The sequence below is a fragment of the Lampetra fluviatilis genome, chromosome 54, assembly GCF_964198595.1.
Source record: "Lampetra fluviatilis chromosome 54, kcLamFluv1.1, whole genome shotgun sequence".
Classification (NCBI taxonomy): domain Eukaryota; kingdom Metazoa; phylum Chordata; class Hyperoartia; order Petromyzontiformes; family Petromyzontidae; genus Lampetra; species Lampetra fluviatilis.
This window is the reverse complement of record NC_136328.1, coordinates 8,483,580-8,511,437: the sequence shown is the minus strand read 5'-3', so window position 1 is coordinate 8,511,437 and position 27,858 is coordinate 8,483,580. Positions and strand designations below refer to the sequence as shown.

Sequence of the window (27,858 nt, the reverse complement as noted above, 5' to 3'; positions counted from 1 at the left end):
GATAGTCCTGGAGGACTTCCAACCACCGTGACAATTGGCCCGAGGGTTGGGCGACCCTCAATGAATACTGAAGCGCCGCGTGGTCCGTCCGGACCGTAAAGTGACGGCCATAGAGATACGGTCTAAATTGCTGTACAAAAAAATCAATAGCAAGCAACTCGCGACGGGTGACGCAGTAGCGCTGCTCCACCGGCTACAAGACCCTGCTACCATAGGCGACCACCCTTTCGACTCCCCCAACGACCTGTGAGAGCACCCCCCCAATGCCCGTGTTGCTAGCATCCGTGTCTAGCAAGAAGGGACTTGTAAAGTCAGGATAACGCAAGGGCGGGGCACCCACCAAGGCGTCCCGGAGGGAGCAGAACGCGGCCTCCTCCTCTGGTCCCCATCGGAACTTGACTCCTTTTGCCGTTAGAGCGTGCAAGGGTTTTGCAATGGTGGCGAAATGCTCAACGAATCGGCGGTAGTAAGAAGCAAAACCGATGAAACTGCGCACGTCCAAAACAGACGTGGGCGTTGGCCATGAACTGACACAGTCCGTCTTCGCGGGATCGGTAGAGATCCCCGAAGAATCGACAATGTGGCCCAAGTATCTCACGGACTTACGAAGAAGGTGGCATTTGGCTGGTTTCAACTTTAATTTAGCCGATCGCATTCGCAAGAACACCCCTCTCAATCGCTGGAGGTGTTCATCAAACGTTTTACTGAAAACAATGACATCGTCAAGGTAAATCAAGCAAGTATCCCATTGCAAGCCCGACAAAACCAATTCCATAAGGCGCTGAAACGTCGCGGGAGTGGAGTGAAGTCCCATGGGTAACCGGTTAAACTGGAATAGGCCCCCTGGAGTCCGAAATGCTGTCTTAGGTTTAGACTCGTCGTCGAGTGGCAGCTGCCAGAATCCCGATAATAAATCAAGAGTAGAAAAATATCGCGCACCAGACAATGCATTGAGGGACTCGTCCATTCTGGGGAGCGGATACGCGTCAGCCACGGAGATTTCATTCAGGCGACGGAAATCTACGCAAAATCGCAAGGACCCGTCTTGCTTTTTAACCAGCACAATAGGTGCTCCCCAAGGACTGGAAGAAGGCGAAATAATGTCGGCCGCCAGCATATCGTTGACGGCCGACTGAACGTGTTCCTTCTCAGCAGGACTCAGCCGGAAGGGATTTAGCCTGACCGGTGCCGCATCGCCTGTTTCAATATGGTGGCGCAACAGGTCCGTGCACCCAATGTCATATTTATGCTTACTGAACACATCAGAAAATTCTATCAGCAACGCACGCAGCGCACCCAACTGTACCGTTGACAAATCGTTCGAGTCCGCGCACAGCGAATCGACCCATTCAAGGTCCTCCCTCACTGGATTGTTCTGCGTCGGGCTTGGATCAACATGCGCAACCAGCCGCTCTTCCGCAGGGACCCGTGCCGCGTGAGCTAGCACAGTGCCCTGCTGAATAACGGCCGGCCGCGACCCAGCGTTTAAAACCATCACGAACGGGTCCTTGTCAGCCCGAACCAAAGTGTGAGCCACCGACAAATCGAGACCTCCGACAGCCCTATTTGAAGGACCCAAAAGCATGCTCTGTTCCGAGGTCTCCCCCACCCATGGTTTCCTCAACCGGAGGGGAATTAACATCTGTGAACCCGGGGGCACGTGCACGGTCTGTGTCGCCAGCGCTTGTATCGTAGCGCACGCCGTCCGAATTTCGGTAGGGTTCGTCAAAAATGAAATACGGCGACCCGATGGTAGTTCAATGCAACGCTGATCGATGAGAATTTTAATGGGCATTTTAGCCAAAAAAATCTGTGCCCAACAGACAAGGAACCGCCAAGGAAGAAGAAACGAAAACGGGTCCCGACAATTTGATATCTCCAATGCAAATGGACGCCCTAATCTGACCGACAATGCCCAACGAGCCCCCATTAGCCGCGTAAAATGGCACGTCCACCGGGAGCAGAGGTCGACATTGGACGGGGAGAATGTTGTAAATGAGGTCCGATATAATAGTCGTCGACGCCCCCGTGTCCACTAACACCCTGACCTCGACCCCGTCAATGAATCCCGTAACGACCGATGATCCCGCCGACGCAGCCACTATCCTGTGCCCCAACTCCGACCATTTAATGTCCCCTCGGTCCCGCACGATCCCCCCTCGCCGAACCGAATCCCCGATCCCTAACCGGCTCTCCTCCGCCGCAACGGCCCATGTGTGTCGTGCATGTAGGCCGAGCATGTGAAGCGCTGCGACTTGCCGGGGTTAGTAGGGATGACTTGGGGCCTTGGTCGTCGTCCAGCCGAGGTCCCATGGCGCGCTGACGTGGAGCGCGGCAACCGGACGCCACGTGGCCCCGGAGGCCGCAGTTGTAACACGTGATGAGGGTCGTCGGAGATCTCGGTTGCTCCAGCTTGTGGGCCGATCGCAGAGGCGAACGACCCCCCGACCTCCAGTCCCCCAGTCGTCCCGCGGTGAACGCCTCCTCTCGTGGGCTGACGACTTGGGGCTCGGTGACCATCGGGCCCGGAGCTGAGGCCACGGCAGCATTGCAGACGACCCCCTGTTTACGCTGGAGGACCTCGTGCGCCTGTATACTTGTTGCGACCCGCAAAGAAGAAATATCGACCTCGTCGGCCGTGTTGATGGGGACCCCCAGGTCCTGCGCCAACTTGAGCAGTTGCTCCAAGACCATCGCGTCCTGGCCCTCCTCGTCCATACGAGGGAACGCGGCGTCGGCGAGAGCCAACAACGCCGTGCGGTAGGCGAGCGCGGTCTCCGTGTCCGCCTTCCGCCGGGCGTAAAAGTGATGGCGACACGCCGAGGGAGGTCCGTAGACCTTGGCCATGAGACCCAGCGCAGCCTTAAGCGTGGAGCGGTCCGACCTCTGTGCGGACGTGAAGGCCGCGAGCGCGTTGTCGTCCAACATGGCAGGCAGTGCCCGCAGCGCCGTAGCGTCGGACCAGGCGGACATTTCCTGATGCGCCAGAAACCTGCGCTGGAATGCGCCCTAGTCCCCGCCTTCCGCCTTGAAGGCTGACAATGTGGGAAGGCGCTGTTGAAAGATGAAGTCGTCCTCTGCCTCGTGGTTCCTCTCCGCCGCACCGACGGTGTGCGAGATGGCGGCCCCAATGGCGGGTGGCTGATGGCGGTCCGCAGCGCGCGTTGATGACGTAAGCGGGCGCGCTTGGAGAACCGCCGCCACGTGGTGCTCGCCGTTCCCGCCAAAAGATGTCCGCGCAGTTGAAATGGCGGGAATCGCCCAGTCATTTTGGCGGGAATCTGCGGGGCGACCCTGTTGAATGTCCGCCGACGTCCCCGCTCCTCCCGACGTGCTGATTTCCGCCAGGATGGACGCGGCGGCGAGCAGCAACTCTGCCAGACGGGAGTGCGCCTCGCGGAGTACGGCATTGGTCCCCAGTCGCTCATCCGGTGCCCTCGGCGGATCCTGCGGCGTCGGCATTTCTTCGTCCTCTCCCCCCGATGCCAGCTGGCCCGAGTCGTCAAGGTTATCCTCGCGGTCAATCCCGTGAGTCCGACGGGTCTTCCTTGTATCCATGCCTGGAAGACTGTTTCACTTCTGACGCCAGTTGAAGTATTGGAATGACGGCAGGAAACCACTTGACGGGTAGCACACTTTTTATTAAACCTTGACTTGTCACGATACAACGTGTGGTCACTATTCCTCTGACTACACACACTTCACTTGACACGTGTGGTCACTATTCCTCTGACTACACACACTTCACTTGACACGTGTAGTTACTATGCCTCTGACTACACACACTTCACTTGACACGTGTAGTTACTATGCCTCTGACTACACACACTTCACTTGACACGTGTAGTTACTATGGCTCACACTGCATGCTCACACTGCACTCCGCCCCGTAACGTCCGTGGAGCCTACAGGCCCACCCCAGCTTGGGCGTGGGCCACAACCTCTGAGTCCCAAGGGCCAGCCCTCTCACGGACGCTCGGCCCCGGGTCCCAGGGTTCCGCCTCTGGGTCACACAGAGCCCCGGCCCCTACAGGACAGCGGGACTAGGTACCGCAGGGCCCTATCTCTTCCTCCTCCGTCTTCAGTCTTCGCTGGTCACTCGCTCCCCGTGCGCCTGTGCGCTTGCCCCAGGATCCCATCGCTGTCAGCGCGCGTCACTGATACCCAACCAATCACTGCCTCATAACCCCCGACCCCGCGTTGACCCCTGATCCTTCACCGTCAGCGCGCGTCACCAACACACACAGCCAATCACTACGCGCTGGCACACGATCCCTACCCCAGCGCGTATCACCACTACACATGTGCAGTCCGTATTTTGGTTGCTTTTGCTATGGGGGGAAATTCCCCGTGATTCGTCGTTTCGTTATAAGTTGCAACTTTCTGGTCCCTAACCCCAACGTATATCGGGGACCCCCTGTGTATAGCTCAGCGGGCCCTTTCCTGGTAAAACATTTTTTTTTATAGTTTCGTAGTAAACGGAAAGCCAGTGGAGTCGAAAGAGAAAAGGCAAAGTGGGGGGGGGGGGGGGGGGGGGGTGGGGCTGGAGCCCCTCGTCGCCCCCCTCTGTCTTCCCAACGATGCCCGATTACTTTTCAGCCCCCCAGCTTTCTGTCGCCCCCCAACTTCGAATAGGACCTATCCCAACCCCTCCTTATCAATGCCTATTGTTTTACTGCATCAAAACTACACCACCACTTACAATAACCCCATTTTTTCTTTCAAATTATTATCATAGCTGTGTACAATTGTATAATTGCTGTAAAGCGCCTTATTAAAATACTATATGAATCCCATTAGATTATAAGTAGATAAGATCATAAAACATGATACTGGCAAAAGGGGCCCATAGATATAACTGCTCGACCCGAGCTACAAATGCTCTGACACTGGCAATGTCTCCGTACTCTTCGCCTTTTGGTGTCCTCTGGTCTGACACTGGTGGTGAGACTAGGCCATAAAGAAGGCTGTTGTCTCTGGTGTAGGCCAATCAGTTTTGAAGACAATGCATCACACATTATCAGAGAATGTTTCTTTGCATGCTTTGTCACAAGTACGTGCGGTGAATGCAGACTTGATTCCTCGCAAAAGGTTTCTATTTGGTGTTTTTACACCTGAACGCCTCCTGTTTTATTGGCAGAAAGTGCAAAAACCTCTTCTTAGTTTTCATTCAAACAAAACGTGCTGCTCAAATGAACACGACAGGGTCCTGTTACGCACGCCTCTCCCGAGCCATGGACGCATTTATCTCCTCATAATCCGTCTTTACTTTTGTCTCATAATCCGTCTCCACTTTTCAACGCGTCCGGCATCAGTGGATTCGAGGCGCAAGACGTTCGGTGGAACTCGCAAAGCGCTACCACGGCGCCTTCATCCGCGACGACCCCCTCTGTAAGAACGATGAACACTTCCAGCTCGCGTTGTTGTTCATCGACTCTTCATCTACATTCCGGATTCGAGCGCGGGCCCCGGGGCATCTCTCCCCCCAGCGCACGGCCCTCACCTTCACGTTCTCGTACTTCAGCACGGACGGGTGGTTCTCCAGATGGTCGTAAATGTGCGGCACCAGCAGCTTCGCGATCTCCGGCCGCATGCGGTGCTGCGTGTGCGCGCGTGCGTGAGCATGCAGAAAATACAGAGTCTCGTTACGCACGGCTATCCCTTGCCAAGGACACTTTTCTCTCGGTTGGATCTCACTCGCGTCTGAAATGTGGGGCCGACATTGGGATAATGTTGGGCCGACATTGGGGTAATGTTTGGCCAACGTTGGGGTAATGTTGGTCCGACATTGCTTTCAACTACCACGCCCCAAACCACACCCCAACGTTGTACGTTTACTGGGTGATGATATCACACTGTGCTAACCCTGGAAACGTTGAAGGCAAGAGTTAAGGGCGCAGCTCTGCAATTGCCCGCTCACACCACTGCTGGCAAAAGCACTTCCACTGGAGGGAACTCTAGAGGGTATCTTGGTCTACTCTTCCAAACTGCCCAGATGTCTTGGAAGAGGTGGGAGTACCCACATTTTACCCCACCATGATAGGAAACCTGCCGATTGACTAACTGTGACACCCCCATCTGACAAAACAAACCTCGCCACGTTCGTCAATAACGCAGTTTGTGGCCTAACAAATAAAAATATATAAATGGGGACGTTTCAGGCCATGGCCCTTCTACCCAGCACATAGAGAGGCCAGAGAGGTAATTCCTTCAACTCGGTGGACAGAGGTGGTGGTTGGTGCGTGGTGCGGTGGATTTAGGGAACTGGCGCCGTTGTTTCAATTGCCACGCCGGTGACCTCTGGATTCCAAATCCAGCGTGTGAAGGAGGCGGCAACGAAGGCGAGTGGCTCTCACGGTGGCGAAATGTTATCTGCCTCACCTGGTATGCAGGAGTTCGTGGGTTCGATTCCGACCCTGATGCCTACTGTATATTTGGAGTTTGTGTGGCTCTCTCACTGTGGGTGGCATGGACTTTTTCTCTGGGTCCTCCAGTTTTTCCCTCCCACATTTAGAAGCAACGGGCTTTCACATTATCTGGCTGATATAAATTTCCACATGAGAAGCCATCATTTGTGATAGCCGGGCCGCTTCTGAAAAAGAGCTATACAGCTCAGTGGGCCTTACCTGGCACAATAAAATTAGTTTAGTCTTAGTTCAGAGTGCCGTAACGGCGTGCGGCGGCCGGGTGTGGCGCAGCGCTCACCTGGATGCTAAGCCGGGCGAAGGGGACGCTGTTCTTGACGAGGCGCTCGAAGAGCGACACCTCCAGGTTGTAGCGCTTGGCAAGCTCGTACACGCTGGCGCTCGGTCGCAGCTACCGGTGGGCCCGGACAACGGGCATCACAAATACACGCGGGGGAAGCAACGCAACGCTCGCGATGCACGCAACATACACGCTCGGGCTCATGCGCGCAACACAATATACGCACACGCGCGATATACACACGCACACGATGTATGTGTAATGTAGTAACTCCACGGGAGACGACTTCACGGGTAACACACTCTTTATTTTATCAAACTTGGTTACAGGTGACTAACACCTACTTTGTATCTCGGGTGACAAACACCCACTTCGCTACTTGGCGACTAACGCCCACTGAGTTACTCGGATGACCAACATCCACTTAGTACTCGGGTGACAAACACCCACTTAGCTACTTGGCGACTAACGCCCACTGAGTTACTCGGATGACCAACATCCACTTAGTACTCGGGTGACAACCACCCACTTAGCTACTTGGCGACTAACGCCCACTGAGCTACTCGGATGACCAACATCCTCTTAGCTACTTGGCGACTAACGCCACTGAGCTACTCGGATGACCAACATCCACTTAGTACTCGGGTGACAAACACCCACTTAGCTACTTGGCGACTAACGCCCACTGAGCTACTCGGATGACCAACATCCACTTAGCTACTCGGCGACTAACGCCACTGAGCTACTCGGCTTCACTAGGTCTTCAGCTCCGTCTTCGGGTCTTCAACTGGGTAACTCTCCCCGAGTGCTCTCGCGCGTCCCCCTTTATACCCCACCTGCGGACGTCGCTGCGAGCACCCACTTATTCGACCAATCGCCGGGTGCTGGCTACGATCCTCTTTTCCCACATCTCATCGTGCCTCACCACTCACTCCGCGCCGCCTCGTCATCTGTCACTCCCGGCGCGCGCGTCCACACCACGCCCACAACGCGTGCCCAACCCCGCACCCCGCGCCGCCCCGTGATCCATCACTGTCACAGTCGGCGCACGTCAATACCACCACTACATCACCCCCTACCACATAGCTCGCAGCCGCCCCGGCTGCTACAAAAATTACAAACCCTCCCTGTGTGCCCCGTAACACAACACAACAACAAGAACAACAACTAAGCTAACAACACAACACGACGCGAACACCACCATCCGCAACCCTCAACCAATGCCACCGCGACAACAGAACAATATATACAAACCGGCGAGTGACAATAGCAATGTGTATACAAAAAAAATAAATGGAAAAATTTTTTTTTTTCTTTCGACTCGTGCAGTGTCCCCTTTTCTTCCGAGCGTCCCTACAACGGGACATTATCCCGGCAGAGGGGAACACCGGGCGAGCTCGGTGTAGAGCACAAAAAAAACCCGTCCTCATGAAAATTGTTGAGACCTAGCCCGAGTCCGCCTTGCCGGTCCGTCGTACGGCACCAGACGCGGTTGAACGTCCGGTGGTGCCGGCGGTTCAGGAAGACATCGGCCAGGCATCGAGGACTCGTGCGTGCCCCGGGGTTCAGGCTCTCGATGGTCAGCAGCCGTCAAGCCCGAGGCACCTGGGGGTGGGTCAGGTGGAGACACGTGAGGATCAGCCTGCGACACCTCCCTCCCCGAGTCGACGGTCACATCACACGCCCGGTCGTCACGGCACAGAACGGGGTCACACGGTGCCGCATAGGGCTTCAGTCGGGAGGGGTGCACATACCAACGGCGTTTCCCCCATTTAATCTGTATACTCTGGGGCCGTGCAACCCGCACAATTTCCACCGGTCCCCTCCAAGGTCTCAACAACTTGGGGGACGTAGCCAACGGTGCATGTGGACAATGCAGCCAGGCCTTATCGCCTGGTTTCCAATCATGCGTATGCACCCTCCGCTCATGCAATTTCTCGTTTGCAATTTGCCGCGACCGCGAATTCAACCTTGCCCCCTCCCGCGCTTCAGTCAATTTGGCGATATTAAATTTGATGTGGTCTGCCAATTTAGATTTTGCACGTGGCTGGGAAATCCCCAGTTGGACGTCCATGGCCGGATCGGCCTCCCGCCCATACATAAGAAAAAATGGGGAAAACCCTGTCGCCGCATGAGGGGCCATTCGATAGGCCGCGAGTACCCCCGGCACCTGTAAGTCCCAATCAACCTGATCGTCGCAGACCTGTTGGCACAACATAGACGTAATCGTTCTGTTCAGACGCTCAACCATCCCGTCAGTCTGCGGGTGGTAGGGGGAAGTACGCACTTTCTTTGTACCCAACAGGTCGCACACCTCGCGCAACAAAACGCTCGAAAAATTCTTCCCTTGATCCGTCAGCAAGCGTTCGGGGGCGCCCTTGTCCAACACATAACCCTGGACAAAGGCGTCCGCCACCGCCGCAGCCGACTGGTTGGCGAGCGGCCATGCCATAGGCCATCGGGTGAAGTATTCCACGCCAACCAGCAGGAACCTATTTCCCCTTGGTGTAACCGGAAAGGGCCCCAAGATGTCCAACGCTACCAATTCGTTTATACGCGAAACCTGAATGGATTGCAGCGGTGGATTAGCCGCCAATGGTGGCGGTTTCCTTTTGGCGCACTCTACGCATCCCTTAAGAATATTCGCCACGTCGTTACCCATCCCCGGCCAATAATAGTCTCGCTGGATTAGGGCGAGCGTTTTGTGAAAACCCAGATGCATGAGCCGTTCATGAGCTGCCAGAACAATCCTACCCCGCATAGCAACAGGCACCACGAGCACGTGACGCCGGGACATGTTGTCCCACCTCATCAACAGGCCCTGTCTGCACACCCAGGAACCGACCCGCGCCTCCCCTTGTTCGGGAGCGCCAACTTTCCGACGCAGCGTAAGTAGGGAGCTGTCGGACATCTGGAGGCGGCCCCACTCAATGATGGGCAACGACAACAGCGAATCCCTCCCCGTGGGGGCGTCCTCTCCCGGGGTGTCAGTGGCGGCGAGCGCAACTCCCGGGGCGCCGGCGACCGGGGGTTTGCACCGCGCTGATCCCAACAAACATGTGCAGTCCGTGCACGGCGGCAACCGCGACAAGGCGTCCGCGTTTGAGTGCCGCAACCCTTTTCGGTAAATCGTCGTGAATTGGTAGTCTTGAAGGACCTCCAACCATCGGGACAATTGGCCCGATGGCTGCGCCACGCGCATAGCGTATTGTAGAGCCGCATGGTCCGTCCGGACCGTAAAATGACGGCCGTAAAGATACGGCCTGAATTGCTGTGTAAAAAACACAATGGCTAACAATTCACGACAAGTTACGCAATAGCGTTGTTCTGCGGGGGAAAGAACCCTACTACCGTAGGCGACCACCCGTTCAACCCCCCCGACCAACTGTGAGAGCACCCCCCCGATACCCGTATTGCTGGCGTCCGTGTCAAGCAAAAACGGTTGTGTGAAATCGGGGTAACACAAGGGGGGAGCCTGCACCAAAGCGTCACGGAGGGAGCAGAACGCATCCTCCTCCTCTGCCCCCCAGTGAAACCTCACACCCTTAGCCGTCAAAGCGTGCAGGGGCTTGGCTATGGTGGCAAATTGCTTGACAAAACGACGGTAATAGGAGGCAAAACCAATGAAACTACGAACCTCCGTGACCGAGGTTGGCGTTGGCCATGAGCTGACGCAATGCGTCTTAGCAGGGTCCGTCGAGATCCCTGAACGACTCACGATATGGCCCAAATATCTGACAGATTCCCGAAGCAGAAAACATTTAGCCGGTTTAAATTTTAGCTTAGCGGAACGCATCCTGAGGAACACCGCTCTCAGTCGCTGGAGGTGCTCCTCGAAAGTCCGACTAAAGACGATAATATCGTCAAGATAAATCAAACAGGTATCCCATTGGAGGCCTGACAAAACCAATTCCATGAGTCTCTGGAACGTGGCGGGGGCGGAATGTAAGCCCATGGGCAAACGGTTGAATTCAAAAAGGCCCCCAGGTGTGCGGAAAGCAGTTTTAGGTTTAGACTCGTTATCGAGTGGCAATTGCCAAAATCCAGAAAGCAGATCGAGTGTGGAAAAAAAACTGCGCTCCCGCCAAGGCATCCAGCGACTCATCCATCCTGGGGAGCGGATACGCATCCGCCATCGAGATTTTGTTTAAGCGGCGGAAATCGACACAAAACCGCAAGGACCCGTCCTGTTTCTTTACTAGGACAATAGGAGCACCCCACGGACTAGAAGAGGGCGAAATGATATCGGCCGCCAACATATCATTAACCGCCGATTGCACATGTTCCTTCTCGGCCGGGCTGAGCCGGAAAGGATTCTGACGAATAGGGGCCGCGTCCCCTGTAGCTATGTGGTGGCGCAACAGGTCAGTGCAGCCGATATCGTACTTATGTTTGCTGAACACGTCAGCAAACTCAATGAGCAAACCCCTCAATGCTCCCAATTGCACCCCGGACAAGTTAGCAGAACCCGCACACAGCGAGTCCAACCACTCAGTCCCCTCATCACTTTGAGGATGCGACTCGACAGTAAAATCTGCTTGAGCCACGAGCCGTTCCTCAACGGGCAGCGGCGCGGCGTGAGCCAGCACCGTTCCCTGCGCAATTACGGCCGGCCGCGACCCCGTATTCAGGACCATTACGAACGGCTCACTGTCCCCTCTCACCATGGTTTGAGCAACCGCTAAGTCGAGGCCCTTACTGGCTCTGTTTGACGGCCCCAACAGCACCCCCTGTGCCTCCGCACCCACCTCGAGTGGCTTCCTGAACCGAAGGGGTACTAACATTTGCGATCCCGGGGCTACCCGTACAGTGTGAGTCGCCAGCGCCTGCACCGTCGCACAAACCGTGCGCACTTTGATAGGGCTCGACAAGAAGGCAACCCGCCGACCTGACGGAAGCTCTATGCAGGCCTGATCAATAAGAATTTTGATGGGCATTTTTGACAAAAAGTCCGTACCTAGCAAACAGGGAACGGCCAGCGATGATGATACAAAAATAGGGCCCGCTAATTTAATGTCCCCAATGCAAATAGTCGCCCGAATCTGGCCGATGATCCCCAGGGATCCCCCATTCGCCGCATAAAATGGCACGTCTACCGGCAGAAGGGGTCTACTTTGGACGGGAAGGATGTTATAAATAAGGTCCGAGATGATGGTGGCCGACGCACCCGTGTCAACAAGCACCCGGACCTCAACCCCGTCAATGAACCCCGTTACCACGGACGACCCGGCTGACGCAGCCACGATCCTGTGGGCCAATGCGGACCACTCGACTGCTTGCGGGCCGCGTACGGACCCCCCCCGCCGAATTGAACCCCCGGCACCCAGCCGCGAACCCCCCACCGCGAAGCGGCGACCCGAATGTGCCGTGTTTGTGGACCGAACGTGTGAGGTGCCGCGACTTGCCGGGTTTTGTTGGGATGACTTGTGGCCCTGGTCGTCGTCCCGACGTGGTCCTGCGGTGCGCGGACGCGGGGCCCGGCACCCGGCTGCGACGTGACCCCGAAGGCCGCAGTTGTAGCAGACGACGGACGTCGTAGGTTTCGGTTGCTCCAGCTTGCGGGGCGAACGTGTGGGCGAACGACCTCCCGTTCTCCACTCCCCCGGACACGGTGCAGCGAAGGCCCGCTCCTGCACCGCAGCTGGCTGAGGTTCGGCGATCGTGGCGGCCAGTGCCGCATTCCCCGGCCATTTGCAGACGACCCCCGGCTTGCGTTTGAGGACCTCGTACGCGTGAATGCTCGTGGCGATCGCCAGGGAGCAGATCTCCATCTCGTCTGCCACGTTGATGGGGACCCCCAACTCGTGGGCCAACACCAGCAGCTGCTCCGTCACCATGGCGTCCTTCCCCTCCTTATCCATGCGGGGAAAAGCCGCGTCCGCCAAGGCGAGCAGTGCCGTGCGGTAGGCTAGCGTCGTTTCCCCAGCCACCTTCCGCCGATCGTAGAACTGGTGGCGGCACGTGGAGGGCGGCCCGAACACCTTCACCATCAGGTGTAGTGCGGCCTGGAGCGTAGAGCGGGACGACCTTGCAGCAGATGTGAAGGCTGCAAGCGCGTCGTCGTCAAGCATCGCTGGCAACGCACGCAGGGCAGTGGTGTCGGACCACCCCGACATCTCCTGATGAGCGAGGAACCTTCGTTGGAAGGCTCCCCAGTCGCCCCCATCCGCCTTAAACGCCGACAGCGCGGGCAATCTTTGCTGGAGGACCCGATCGTCGTCGACGTCGGAGAGATTTTCCCGCGCTCCGCTGGAGTTGTGTAAAATGTCGGCTCGGTTGTCAGGCGCAAAATGGAGGGCTCCGGCGCGCGCCGATGACGTGGGCTGCGCTGCGCGGAGGTGTCCGGCCACGTGGCGTCCGTCTTTCCCGCCAATCGGTGGCGGCCCCCCAAAAACGGCGGCAACTTCCAGGCTTTTGGCGCGAAGCGCCCTTTGGCGGGAATCCTCCACCGTCGCTTCCTCCACGACCCCCGCAGCCGTTTTTCCGCTCGCCGGAACGGAGATGTCGGCCAAGACAGCGGCGGCGGCGAGTAGCAACTCCGCCAAGCGGGCGTGCGCGTCCTGGAGGCCGGTGTCGGAGGCAAGCGGAGCGTCGGCCATCACCGCGAAGTGCTGCATCGGCGGCAACTCCTCGTCCTCTACTCCCGAGGTCGGTGTCCCCGGTACGCAGTCGTCATCCCGACCTCGCTCGTGGGTACGGGTAGTCTTCCTTGTGTCCATACTTCTTGAAGACAGGTTTACTTCTGACGCCAGTTGTAATGTAGTAACTCCACGGGAGACGACTTCACGGGTAACACACTCTTTATTTTATCAAACTTGGTTACAGGTGACTAACACCTACTTTGTATCTCGGGTGACAAACACCCACTTCGCTACTTGGCGACTAACGCCCACTGAGTTACTCGGATGACCAACATCCACTTAGTACTCGGGTGACAAACACCCACTTAGCTACTTGGCGACTAACGCCCACTGAGTTACTCGGATGACCAACATCCACTTAGTACTCGGGTGACAACCACCCACTTAGCTACTTGGCGACTAACGCCCACTGAGCTACTCGGATGACCAACATCCTCTTAGCTACTTGGCGACTAACGCCACTGAGCTACTCGGATGACCAACATCCACTTAGTACTCGGGTGACAAACACCCACTTAGCTACTTGGCGACTAACGCCCACTGAGCTACTCGGATGACCAACATCCACTTAGCTACTCGGCGACTAACGCCACTGAGCTACTCGGATGACCAACATCCACTTAGCTACTCGGCGACTAACGCCACTGAGCTACTCGGATGACCAACATCCACTTAGCTACTCGGCGACTAACGCCCACTGAGCTACTCGGATGACCAACATCCACTTAGCTACTCGGCGACTAACGCCACTGAGCTACTCGGCTTCACTAGGTCTTCAGCTCCGTCTTCGGGTCTTCAACTGGGTAACTCTCCCCGAGTGCTCTCGCGCGTCCCCCTTTATACCCCACCTGCGGACGTCGCTGCGAGCACCCACTTATTCGACCAATCGCCGGGTGCTGGCTACGATCCTCTTTTCCCACATCTCATCGTGCCTCACCACTCACTCCGCGCCGCCTCGTCATCTGTCACTCCCGGCGCGCGCGTCCACACCACGCCCACAACGCGTGCCCAACCCCGCACCCCGCGCCGCCCCGTGATCCATCACTGTCACAGTCGGCGCACGTCAATACCACCACTACATATGCATGGACGCGATACACAAACGCACACACATACGCAATACACACACACGCTCGCGATATACACACGCATGCACACGTGCCTCACGTGGAATCAATGCACGTGTGAACACAATTGTGTTTTCGCAAGCACATTTAATGTGTACCCCAGATAATCCACCCAGTCAACAGCCGCACCGCCCCTGGTAAGGCAATGCCGATGGTGAAAATGGTGGTGATGCTGACGATGAGAAAACGGTGGGGTGACGATGGACACGCTTGATGATGTACGCGTTCAGTATGCATCGGTCAAAAGCACTGGCAAACGCAAGGGTGTGTAATAAAACAACAGCCAGAGACAGGGACAGTGGTTACGATGACGACGACGACGATGATAGTGAAGCTCGATCTATAATGGTGATGACATTGATCTCGAAAATGGTGATTATAGTGATCAAATGACGAAGATAAAACCGCGATGACGTGCGACGATGACGAAGATGACAATGATGACAACGGTAACTGCCCACATACAGGAGTCGGTTGGACAGACGGAGGCTCCGAACAAACCTGCTCCTCCTTCTTCTTCCGTACGGCTGATGTAGATGCAGAGCAACGACTACAATTTCACATTCAGGTGGTCAAGCCAGATAACCGCTTCAGGAGCAGCGGAGTGTATCGCTGTGATGTCTCCTTTGTGTTTGTGGCCAACAAACCTGCTGATGATCCCCAATGAGGATGAGATGCTTGCAGGCGCTACTCAGCGTGGTGATGATGTGAGCTTCCAGGACCTCGGCCGCTTCTTCCACGATGACGATCTTGGGCCGCACCTTCTGCAGGATTCCCCGGAACTTGGCGGCCCCTGGGGGGGGACACGGACGACGCGCCGGAGGTCACCGGATGTCACCGGAGGTCGCCAGCGTGCTTGCGCCATTCCGCGTAGCGTCACAGCGCACCGTGGCCAAATATAAACAATTTTTGATTTAAGCAGGTAAGGCCCGCTGAGCTATATAGCTTTTTAGAAGCAACCTGTTTATCACAAATGATAGCTCAACGAAGTGGCTTATCGTCATGTAACTTTTATTGCGATGCATAATTTAAATTCTTATTGATGTACAGGAATCCATCGCCAACCGCAGTTTCATGTACCAATTGCGGCCTGGAAATTTGAGTATCCACAGGTAAGCACGGTGTTAAGGAATTCACATGACGTGTATATTACATCATTGCATCCCAGCATGACATCATTGTATTGTGTGACGTCGTCAAAGAAGTACTGTACCGATAAGGTTAGTTTAATTTTCTTCCGATTCCAGGAAAGGATTAATTTTGCCCTTAATCATGGACCTGAAGTGTGCAGCGAGTGGTGAAGGTGAGAGTGTCACGTGGGCTGAGCCTCTACTCTTTCTAAACAGCCCCCTTCCCCCATCATCTCATTGTCATCTTCATCACCATCGTTAATAGTAAAGGTACGTAAAGTTAACGTGTTTATTTATGTTATTGTACTGAATTTTATTCAGTGTTTAGTTAATAAACAGGGAACTTAGTTAAGCTATGACGAGTCTGACCTTGGCCGTGGTTCCCCTAATCCACTATTTCCCACAGGCCCTCTACTTTACCAATCGCTGACTTGCCTACCGCGGCATTTTCCAGGAACCTAGCCCCCTGTGATTGGTGAGGGATTGCTGTCATGTGATATACGTCCATCTATGTGAAGCGTTCTGTGACAATAAAATTGCACATTAAACTTGAACTTTCGATACATGTATGTCTGTTGAACTTCTTTCGCACCGTACGTAGCCAACCATGCTAATCAGAGGTATGGGGCAAGGACAAGAAACCAAACACAAAAAGCAGTTGATAATTGGTTTTTTACCCTTCTATCTGGCAACAAAACTGACACCTTTTTACAAGGAGTCATGTTTGTATAGACCGCAATACCTGCAGTCATAATACAAATGTAATAATCCTTCAGGAGACGGCTTCGGAATCGGTCCTTTTATTTCCACTCCACAATACACTTTGCTCACTCACTCTCCGTTGCTGGCAGACAACGGAGAGAGGACAGACCACGCACTAAGTCCCCACCGCGCACGTGGCAACCCCAGCCCCCGTCCGCGCGTGACCCTGCTCTTGTCAGTTTCAGTCTGCTCTCGATCGTTCTCCTCCACTCGCTCTTAATACCTTCGTCACGTGGTTCCCCCAGCCAATCGTTCATGGACAGCTTCGACCATTCTCGATGGTTCCCTGTCAATCCCGGGACCACGCCCCTCATCCGGCTCCCCATTAGCTGGGGCCCCGAATGGCTAGGCCAATCACTCCTGATGACCTGTCGTGATGACGCATGGGCCATGGTCCCTATCTCAACCCTTATTGGCTACAAGCAGGACCGGCAAGCCAATCCCCACGTGAACCCTCTATGGCTGTTATTACACAAACAAGAGTTATGTCTTTTGTTTGTATTATGACTGCAGGTATTGCGGTCTATACAAACATGACTCCTTGTAAAAAGGTGTCAGTTTTGTTGCCAGATAGAAGGGTAAAAAACCAATTATCATATTTATACTGGCAAATGAGGTTCCTATAGTGTACAAAAAGCAGTTTTAAAGAAATGAATTTTCAATCTAGATAATTTAAAAGTGCATAGCTCCAGTGGCTTCCGAATATCGGAAGGGCCAGCCAAAAGCCGCTGCGAAGATGACCGGAGTTTGCGCGATGGTTTATGCTCCTTGACGAGATCATAAACACGAATAAAGATGAAAGTTGCGAATCACAGTTTGCGAATGCGGTTGTGCGGAGGGGCCTTGCCTGTCGTGGTCATGCCGATGACAGTTGCCTCCTTCAGGATGCCGTGGTCCTCTTCGTCCCGCACCTCTGACAGTTGGTCCGCCAGCCTCTGGTACCGGTCCTCCTCGTCCGCGATCGTGTCCCGGATGCTTGTCTGGTACCTGGTCACCCACAGCCTGCACGGCACGGCATGCGCACACACACACATACAAAGACAAAGATCCTCCATATAGCCTTGAGAGACTGTTGGTTTTCCGGTCTTGGATAACGCGCGCTGAGGGATTCACAAGCGGCGGTGCTGGGCTCACACCAGGTCGGGTCTCGCGAGAAGCGGCGGCGAGGTCGCAGCAATCGTCCTCGTCGCATTCCAGTTTCTCACAGAATCCACAATCAGGAATCCGGATGAGCTATGAAGCTCTTCATCATAGGCATGTCCATATATGGGCGTGTCAGCCAATCCGCCTGTATGCGTCAATTGGCTGAGACGAGGTGGAGTTTGCAGCTCCCCAAAGCTGGATCAACGGTCCACCACTGCCAGAACGTCTGACATGGTGTGCGAGCCACCGTGAAATCAATAAGCAGCTGACACTTTATCGTGCCTTCGCATTTGAGTTGTGTTCCCAATTTTTAGACGATTAAAGAAAGAAAAAATGGTTTTAACGAAGGAGACAGCACCGGCAGTCTCGTACCGGTACAAACGCCACCGCTCTGCCATGGCCAGGTGCCAGACGTTCTGGACTTGTTTCTCCTCCTCGTCAGACGTGAAGGCCGCCTTTTTCAGCTCGCTCGTCACCATCCTCTTCATGTTCCGCTTGCTCATGGTGCTCTGCACACCACAGGGGAGGAACGCGACGCCGGTTGCTCCATCACGAGTTCCTCCGTTTGAGCGCTCGGCTCTCCGTCAGAAGGCTGCAGGCTCGACGTCTCGGGTCAAAAGTCGAATTAATATTTTTTTTGTTACCACTGATTTATCCGGAGAGGGCCACGCCGAGTCGCGGACCCCTCCTCAGAAGGGTCCTGCCGCCGCCACTACTTTGGGGGTTATTATTTTAGGATGTTTTCAGCCGATTATTAACGAGGTTGTGTTTGTTAGGAAACCGGAGAAAACCCACGCGTTGCGCGAGGGGGGGAGGGGCAACGCTCTATCCCCCGATTAGTTAACTTGCTGCACCGCCTTCTCCTGGCGAGCCAGGGCATGGCAACTCTACACTCCCAGCATGTGCTGTGATCCACCAACCCTCACTGCCTCTACAGTGTTGGTTCACAGCAGACACGTACAGCGTAGCCATCACAGCCCAGACTTGGCCCATTCATCCCTTCCGATCGCTGGATGAGAATCGCTTTGAAGTGACCGGGCGGCTTAGCAGTCAGAGTGCCGAGCCAGCACCAACGAGTCTGCTGGGTTCGAATCCAGGCAGCTGCTTGTGTTTAAACCCAGCCCTGTGTCCGTATCCTTTATATAACCAGGAGATAAAATCAACTGCTTTTTGTGTGTTTAGTTTGTTGTCCTCCCGTACCTCCAATTACCGCGGTTAGCCACGTATGGCGTGAAAGAAGTTCAACACACTTACAAGTGGAGCGAGTTCCTGGTCTCAGCCCTGTCACAAATGACTGCACTAAAGAATTTGGTTACGGCTAATTCTTATTAATTATATTATTAACTCTGAGAATTCAAATATGGAATTGTCTGTCATGTGAGGAACCTCCCTCTCATGTGCTGAGCAAGTGTCACCCTCTACTGTGTGCGGACGAGAGATCATTGGAGTAAGGGACCTCAGATGTAGCTCCGTGATGGCCACTTCCATGCGTCGTTCTTTAACGCGAAGGGTCGCACCGCTCTGCGAGAAATCAAAAGGGATTCTTCCTCGTATGGTGACGTTCAGTACAGACAGAATAAGAGGCAGGTGTGGACACCTGGGGCACCGCAATGGCGCGATGTGAACTACCTCGCCTGATATACAGGCGGTTGTGGGTTCGATCTCAACCATGATGCCTGTATATTTCCATGGTGGTCACGTGGATTTTTCTACGGGTCCTCTAGTTTTTTCCTCGACATTTAGAATCAACGTGCGTCAAGAGTATTTAGCTGCTGCAAATTTCTGCACGGTGACAAGCAACTCCATTGGGCTATCATTTGCGAGAGCCAAGTCGCTTCTGAAAAAGAGCAACATAGTTCAGTGGGGCCTTACCTGGTGAAACAAAAGGTATTCTTTGGGTCTTTCGGTCACGTACGTGACCCAAAGAATATTAATTCCTACAGTCACGAAAGCTTTAAGTCAATATTTAAACAAAAGGTAGTTTAAGAGTTTTAGTTTAGACGGACGAGCTGCAGAAACAAAACAGAGCCGCGGGAGCTGACAAACTAAGGTGGCGGCAGTGCGGAGCGGCAGGAACCCTCACCTGCCACCTGCCCCCCTCCTCCTCCCCCTCCCCCTCCCCCTCCTCTCCAGCCCCACGGTCCTCGAGGCTGAAGGCGACGAACTGTCGGTGGAGCTCGTTCATGGCGCGGCGCCGCTCCGCAATCTTCTCGTGCTGCGTGCGGTCCTCCTCTATCATGCGGTTCCCCACCAGCTCCTCCTCCAGCTCCTCCTCCAGCTCCTCCAGCAAATCCTCCAGCTCCTCCTCATCTTGTCCTGGCTGTGCCCCTGCTTGGACGCAGCGCGTGCATGGCGAGGTCGTGCCGATACAGGTCAGGTCGCCGTTTGTCATCGTTGTCGTTAGGAATGTGTAACGCGCGTAGTTGCTTGTTGGTCTCAGCGAGAGAGACAGAGAATGATTCAGAGACATGGGAAACCACAGACAGACAAGTGGGACGGCAGCAGCCAGAAATCGGCGCCAACAACAACTTCCCCAAGCTCTGCCGTCCTATGTTGCGATATTGGGCTCACTTCATCAATGAGTGATTATTCACGTGGGAGGAAATCGGAACACCCGATCGGCGTATGGATTGAAATCAACCGACTTGCTGTATTGCCGCCGTACCCTGGCACATAAGCCAGGAGACGATGACCTCGCGGGCAGGGAGAAAGTTTTTACAAATGCACGTGCGTGTGATCCACCAACGCTCGCTCCGGTCTCCACAGGCCTGGGCCCGCACCTCTGTGTAAATCGGAGGTGCGAGGCAAGGAAAACAAACTTAACACAAAAAGCAGTTTTAAAGAAATGAGTTTTCAATCTCCATTATTTAAAAGTGCAGAGCTCCAGTGGCTTCTTAACATCGGAACGAGGAGCGTTTGAGACAGCCACAGGAGTGCATCTGAAAGCGTGCGATGCGGTGACCATCTTTGGCTCGCCAAAAACCACTGCGAGGATGACCGGAGTTTGCGTAATGATGGTTTATGCTCCTTGACAAGATCAGCAAGTTATTGTGGTTAATTTGTGGCAAGCACCTTGTGTGTAATGAGCGCGACCTGATAATGTGTTTGTTTGGCAACCAGTAGACAATGCGGGCTCGGCGAGCACTGGATGGACACGGTGGGATCTTGCAGTGCCCGTCACGACCACGTGACAACCCATTGCCTTGTAGCCTCTCACCTCCATGCACGCCTGGGAGTTGCTGAGCTCCGATCTCTGAGAATCCGAGGCCGAGCCACTCCATGATGTATGACACGCGCTTGCTTCCCATCACCATCTGCTGCATGCACTGCTGCTCGCGCGCAAACAGGCGTCTTGTCTTCAGCGTGGATTCAAACGACTAGAACTAAACTGTTCGACTGTTTTTTTATTTTACAAAGTAAGAAGGCCTACTGAGCTATATAGCTTTTTTCAGAAGCGACCTGGCCACAAACGATAGCTCAACGAAGCGGCTTATCGTCATGTGGAAATTTATAGCGGCCAAATACTCTGAATGCGTGATGTTGATTCTAAATGTAGAGCAAAAAACCGGAGGACCCGCAGAAAAATCCACGGCAACCACTGGGTGAACATGCAAACTCCAAATATAGAGCAGGCGACAGGGTCTGGATGGAACCCACGACCTTCTGCATACCAGGCGAGGCACCCATGCTCAACCCCGAAAGCGTTGGGTGTTGCCAGATCTGACATTTTTTGCCCCAGATTTAGAGCTGTCGTGCAGAGTGAATTAGACTCGAGGTGGATTCTCCCCACCTTATATTAGAAAGGTGATGCAGATCAAGCCAAACAACCAATCACTTTATTCCTCAGCCTAAACACTCTACCAACCACCACACCTCTGGAACAATCTCCCCGAAGCAATCCGCACACTCAACTCCATTGCTACATTCACGTCACAACTCAACACCACATTTCCTTGCACTGGCATAGAACACACATTAATATGATGGCGCTGTGAGTGGTAGATCTGTGCCACTCAAAGCGCCATCAAATTGACTTCACTTCACTTGACCATCCGATTAGCACGGTTGGCTACGTGCTTTGGCGAAAGAAGTTTAACATACACATGTACAATCTAGATTTGAAGTTTTCCTGACTGCAGGGATCCATACTCTTTGGTTCTTTCGGTAAAGTGACGTAGGTATAAAATAAAATAAATTATATCGCGACGTTTCGGGCACAACACAAGCGTCCGTCATCAGGTGGGACAACCACAGCAAGAAACAATTGCTGAAGTGGGCAAAAGGGCTGCTGTAACGTCGTGATTTAATTTATTTTATTCCTACGTGACTTTACCGAAAGAACCAAAAAGTATACACACGTACTTTGAAGTTTGTCCTTAACATTGCCTGCCATGAGAGTAAACAAAGTGCAGACGCAATCGCAAGAGAGATAGCGAGGCCACAATGAGAGGGACAGTCGCTCGAATCGCGAGCAACAACTCACCTTCACGACCTGCTCCAGCTGCTCCCAGTGCTCTCTGTCGACATGGCTCATCAGCACCGAGTCTCTGAGGATTCCCAAGTGAGTGGCCATCAGCTGCGCCGTCTTTTTTTCCAGCATCTGCTGGCATTGGGCCATCTCGGTCTTCACCTGCATGGGGGGGTGGCGGGCAGAGCGGTCACACCCTCCGCATGCACCTAGCCTGGCACACACACACCAAGACCGGCGAGACCGCCCATCCCCCTCCCCCGAATGGAAGATGAAAAAGAAAGCCCACGCAACCCACGGAAACAAAAAACGAAACGGCTCTCATCCCGCCGACGCAAACTTTGGGGGCAAGTGCTGGGCCGCGGGATGCCACGAAGGAGAGCGGGGACTCGCAGGCCACTCCTAAATACATAAATAATCTTTCGCACTTTATCTCATCTCTTTCTCACATCACATTCTCTCTCATCACTTTATCGTACCACTTTATCCTATTACTTTATCTCGTCACTTTATCTCTCGTCGCTTTTTTTCTCTCTCTCTCCCTCGATGCCGTTGTGTAGAGTTCCAGATGCGATTCGCGGATAACCGAAATCACGGACAGCAGGTTCGTGAATAACGCGGGAATACCGATGTTATCTCTTGCTCGGGTTCGAGTCTTCCCAGTTTGTGTTGGGAAGTCTTCCTCCAATTTGGCCAACACCACTTTACACCACCGTTCAGTTCACGTCGGATCATTATTGACCCGCCCATATCGTGAGAAAAAAAGCTTCCGAGCTCATTGGATTCCTCCCGTCTAAATAAAGATTCCAATTCTGATCGTCACGAGGAGCTACTATCAAACTATAAAACAATGTTTTTTACCAGGTAAGGCCCACTGAGCTATACAGCACTTCTTCAGAAGCGACCTGGCCACAAATGAAAGTTCAACAAAAAGGCTTATGATGTGGAAATTTATAGCAGCCAAATACTTGCACGCCGATTCTAAATGTGGAGGGAAAAACCGGAGGACTCGGAGAAAAATCCACGTGACCACGGGGATAAAGACACCGCAAACTCCAAATATACAGCAGGCGTCAGGGTCGGGATTGAACCCACGACCTCCTGTATACCAGACGAAGTAGTTAAGATTTCATACTGTTAGGTTTTTTCGGTAAAGTAAAAAAAAAACCGGTATGAATCCTTGCAGTCACGAAAGCTTCAAATCTAGAAGGTAAGATCTCGCCACCACGGTGCCCTAAGTTACAGTGGCCATCACAATTTCCCTGAGAAAGGGCGAGGGGTGGACCAGTGGGCCACAGAGTCCGAATCCCCAATCCCCACGGTGGCGTCGGCTCAACCCCCCGCCCCGACACGGCCATCGCGAACTCCCGTCGGCTTCGGGGCTCGCCAGGGGAAGCTGAGACCTCGTAGAAGAGTCTGCGGAGGTACGCCGGCTTGTCGTCGCGGTGCTTCACGCGCAGCTTCCTCAGCGTGCAGCTCTCCAGGGAATCTCGTGAGCAGCGGCCGCCCACTCGCACCACGCCATCCGTGGACAACATCTTTGTGATTCCTGGGACGGGGCACAAAAACAAGTGACCAATATTACTCATTATTCATAATAAAGGTTTTTTTGGAGTTAGAGCTCGTAAATATGAATATGTCGTTAAACCCGCCACCACCCGACACAGACAATGAGTAAGGAATTGTCATGTTAACCAAACGTGGTAATCGGTTACTATTCTAGCACACTGTTAGTCATGAGCGTGAATCGAACTCAGGTTCGGGTCGCAGGGGTCGTGGTGCAGTGCGCTAACCGCTGCGCAAAACACACACATGCACACGCACGATCAAACAACCCCCATCGAGGTCGCTCAGAGCGGGGAATAGACAAAAATGACAAATCGCCATGGGCCTCATTCTCAAGCCGGTCGCACAATGGCAATGTTTGTTCCGTTTACGGGGGCCTTCCCACGAACCATTCGACCCCGGACCCCAGGAACCTCTGGGAGGGGGGGCCCCTGACGAGGCGTGGAGAGACCTTCATCCAGCGGTAAAAGTTGCAACAGGCGGTCGATGCTCCATTCGTCCTGTTACGATCGCGCGCGAGAGAGATGTCACCTTCGAGGAACTGGTCCAGGGCGTGGTTGGTGTAGCAGACGACCAAGATGGGACCCGGGTCAACTTGGTTCCACGCAGCCTTGTTGTTCAGCAGCAGCTCGGCAATCTTGAGGCCCACGTAGGTCTTTCCTGCAACCATCGCAGCAACGGAGAGGTGGATGAATAAATTAGGTCAACAAAATGAACATTTATTTAACTCAGAGCTTCCTAATGCAGCCCTGCAACTGCAGAAGGGCCTCCCCCCGAGGGAGCTGTACAACGCCTCTCTACATGCTATTTTGGCCTACTCTTCCACGCTAAGCAAAGGTCTTGGAAGTGGTCGGAGTTACCCACACTCTACTCCCCGGCAGGTCTCGTGTAGTGGACCATGACATTGATAGTGAGGGTTCTGAAATGATGGTATTAATTATGACGATGACAACAAAGATGATATCTATTGGACCTTCTTTGGCAGTATCAAAATGATCAAACAATAACAATAGGTTTAATCCTTTCTGTTCAAACACCAAATACAGTACGACTCTCAATTATTCGTTCTAATGACGGGGAGGACTGCAGCGGTTAAATAAAAATCGAGGATAATCCAAAAATAAATAAATTTTCCGCAGATCTCTATGCCAAAAAACACTAATATAGGGTATAAATTAAATCTCACGAAATAAATTAACATATAAATCACTCAAAATGATGTACAACTGATGATTGATTGTTACTCTTTCGATTTAGAACGAATTCCAACGATCAGTGATAACAACACTTTACTGCCCCCGCCCAGCAGAAAAGTGGACGACAGCAGAGCCACGCCAATCAAAATCAATAAAACCCCGCCCACTGTTGTAAAGATATGCAACTACTGTACAGTAGGGGCGATCACGTTGCTTTCAGATTAACCGGAGCAACATATTTGTTCGGTTTAAGCACGTGACTTGTAATAAACATTTCAAAGAATAACAATGTATAACTGATTTGAAATGATTAATTTGGGCTTTCAGGAAAATACATGAGTTATTAATTTTTGTCAAAATCTACTGCACATACCTTTTCGCAAGGTATCAAGTCTGCATTGGTTCATGATGAGTCAAGATTATTTTGTGCGGTTGGGTGACTTTAGGGTGTCGCTAGCAGGTTGATTGTTTAGTGATTATTTCGGTGTTGTGTTTATTTGTGCTCTGATAAATATCAAAGTGTCTCTTGTAAGAGTCGGTGGTTCTTCATTTTCAGTTGACTGGGCTGAGGAGTGACTATGTGCCACGAGCTGGATGGCTTTATGAGTGGTTTGGAGGTCTTGTCGGAACCTGGCGGACCCCAACCCAACCCTCACAATGATCACAATGATGACAACGACGCCGATGAGCACACACGCATGTACCAGTGCCGGGCGGTCCCTGGATGATGGAGAGCTCCTGGGTCACGGCGACCACCAGGGCCTCCATCTGAGACTCATCGAGCCCCATTTCCTCCTTGGTGGGCCACCACTTGGGCCGCAGAGCGGGGGCCACGACCTGCTCCTGGGCCGTCGCGTGGTGATCCAGCAGCAGGCACGAGAAGTCGTAGCTGGGGCTCCGCGCCAGCAGCGGATCCCTAAGATACCAGGGCGCCTCCACCACCTTCTCGCAGTCCACCAGGTAGCGGCTGAAGGGCAGCTCGTTCTCGTCCACCTCCTTGAGGCCCTCCAGGACGTAGCGGAACGCCTCGAAGTACGACGTGCTCTCGGCCATGAGGAAGCACTCGCGCGGCCCGATGGCGCGCAGCAACCCCCTGCTCTCGGGCACGAACGCCACGCAGACGAAGCCCCTGCGCAGGTCCTCACCGGAGCGCTCGGCCACCGTGCCAAAGAGCATGGTGGCAAAGCCGTCGCTTGACAGGCACACAAGCGAGCCGAACAGCAGCCGCTTGGAGTTCTCCCAGCGCACGTTGTGCAGCGCCGCCGCGTCAAAGCGCACGCTGTGTACCAGGCCCTGCGGCGTGCAGATGGGCGCCACCACGCTCGCACCCGGGTACACGCGCACGTCGTTGAAGCGGCCGTGGAGGGCACGCGCACCGCCCACGGCCGTCGCGCCCAGCACCTCAGCAATGCCCTCACGCAGCGGCCTCATGAAGTCCTCACGCAACAGCCGGAACTGCACATCCAGGTAGGTGGCCGCGTCCGGGTAGCGCCCGCACACGATGTTGGGCCGCACGAAGGGCTTGCGGTTGGGGCGGATGTCGGCGTACGACGGGTAGAGTGGCAGCTCACGGAAGTTCTCGGGCGGTTGCGAGTCCAGGCCATGCGCGACGGACAAGCCCTCGCGTCGCCGCTCCTGCCGCGCCTGCACCTGCCGCTGCAGGTCCCGCAGCCGCCCCTCGGAATCCTCGAGGGAGCGATCGCCGCCGTGGCACAGCGCCGTCACGGTGGCATTGAGCAGCGTGAGCAGCAACGACGCCTCAGCGATGGAGCTATTGGGGAAGACGGCGAGCAGCGCGCTGGCTATGTCTAGCATGGAGGAGACCAGCACCGGGTAGAGGGCGGTGCGCTCCGGTGAGCTCTCCTCCGGCATGGAGGTGATGAAAATGGGCAGCACGAGCTTCAAGAACTTGGAATCCTTCACGAGTCCCACGAGGCAATGGTGGCTCTCTCGGTTGGTTTTGGACGTGCTGGCCCTGCCGACGACCCTGATAAGCAGCTCCAGAAAATCCTTCCGGATGTCCTCCAACTTGAGCAGCGGCCTCAGGCCCGAGCGTGGCGTGCTCAGGCGCAGTGCAATCTCCCACGGCTCCACCTCCAGAAAGGCCTCTAGGGCCTTGAAGCTCAGGGGACGCTCCTCCAGCTCGGCCCGCGGCTCTTGCGGCACGGACGAGCTGTTCCGCCGACCCCTACCGTCGCTCTCTCCGTGCTGGACGCGCGACCCTCCGCGCCTAGGCTGGCTGCCGGCCCGCCCCCTAACAAGATCTAGCTCAGCTCGGCCCTCCGGACGTTGCGGCCGGCCCTCCCGGACCTCGGCAGCTTCGCGCCACCCTCTGCCCCTGCCCCGGCCACCGCCGCCTCTCGGTTCGCAGGCGCCTCTCCAGTAGGGGGCCCTTCCGTTCTGACCGCGCCAGCGCGCCAAGCCGGCGTCGTCCCCGGGTGCCCCACCATTCCGCCTCCATGACCCGCACCGGGCCTCGGGGTCCGGGTGCTGTGCCATGAGCGGTCTCACGCCACCCCTACCTTCCCGCAGACCGCCATGCCGGTCCCCGCTCACGGGCCGCGTGACCAGTGGAAGGGCAACCATGCTGGGTATCCCCACGCGGCCGCTGAGCCTGCGGCGGTCTGCCGTTCTGGCCGCTACAAAGGGCAACACAAACGGGGTAGATGGGGGACATTGACCGTCGCACAGGCCACGTTTTACTCAAGTCAATTTATTAAACCGTAAGTCGACCCGGGCATAAATGATGGCGCATTCGTTGCCAGAATACATTTACCGAGTTTGGCGCAGTCCAGCTGACATGCCCTCAAGTAGCGGGGATTCCGTAGCAGATTCATAAGAACTTGCTCAGAGGGTTTTCTTATTAATATTATCACGAGGAACCTCACGCCAGTCGGGTCGGCCGGATACCGTCAAAGGAAATGTGGCATGTGGCGGGCTTGTCGGTATGACAGGGAACTCACCGGCAGTTCGGTCGATGCCAGACTCCTCCGCCATCATGACAGGCAAAATGGGCGCGACCCTTCTGTGCCTTGCGCGATTCTGCATGACGAGAGGAGGAGAACCACTCAGCACCTTAACAGCATCAAGTCATCAGTAGATCTGGTAATCACGCTGTTC

General features: G+C 54.5%; 1 protein-coding gene across 1 annotated transcript in view; it reads right to left on the bottom strand.

Moving 5' to 3' along the window:
• The window catches only part of LOC144949534 (NFX1-type zinc finger-containing protein 1-like), a 57,922-nt gene that overhangs the window by 9,602 nt on the left and 20,462 nt on the right, over positions 1–27,858 (bottom strand). Inside the window, exons 7-18 of the mRNA XM_078879460.1 lie at positions 27,702–27,780; positions 25,443–27,377; positions 24,074–24,202; positions 23,380–23,525; positions 21,992–22,138; positions 20,726–20,837; positions 19,592–19,839; positions 17,881–18,017; positions 17,213–17,367; positions 15,121–15,266; positions 6,706–6,816; positions 5,504–5,599 (exon numbers count right to left, since the gene is read on the bottom strand). Of these exons, the coding sequence (XP_078735586.1) occupies positions 5,504–5,599; positions 6,706–6,816; positions 15,121–15,266; positions 17,213–17,367; positions 17,881–18,017; positions 19,592–19,839; positions 20,726–20,837; positions 21,992–22,138; positions 23,380–23,525; positions 24,074–24,202; positions 25,443–27,377; positions 27,702–27,780 (3,441 nt within the window). The remainder of the gene's footprint in view (positions 1–5,503; positions 5,600–6,705; positions 6,817–15,120; positions 15,267–17,212; positions 17,368–17,880; positions 18,018–19,591; positions 19,840–20,725; positions 20,838–21,991; positions 22,139–23,379; positions 23,526–24,073; positions 24,203–25,442; positions 27,378–27,701; positions 27,781–27,858) is intronic.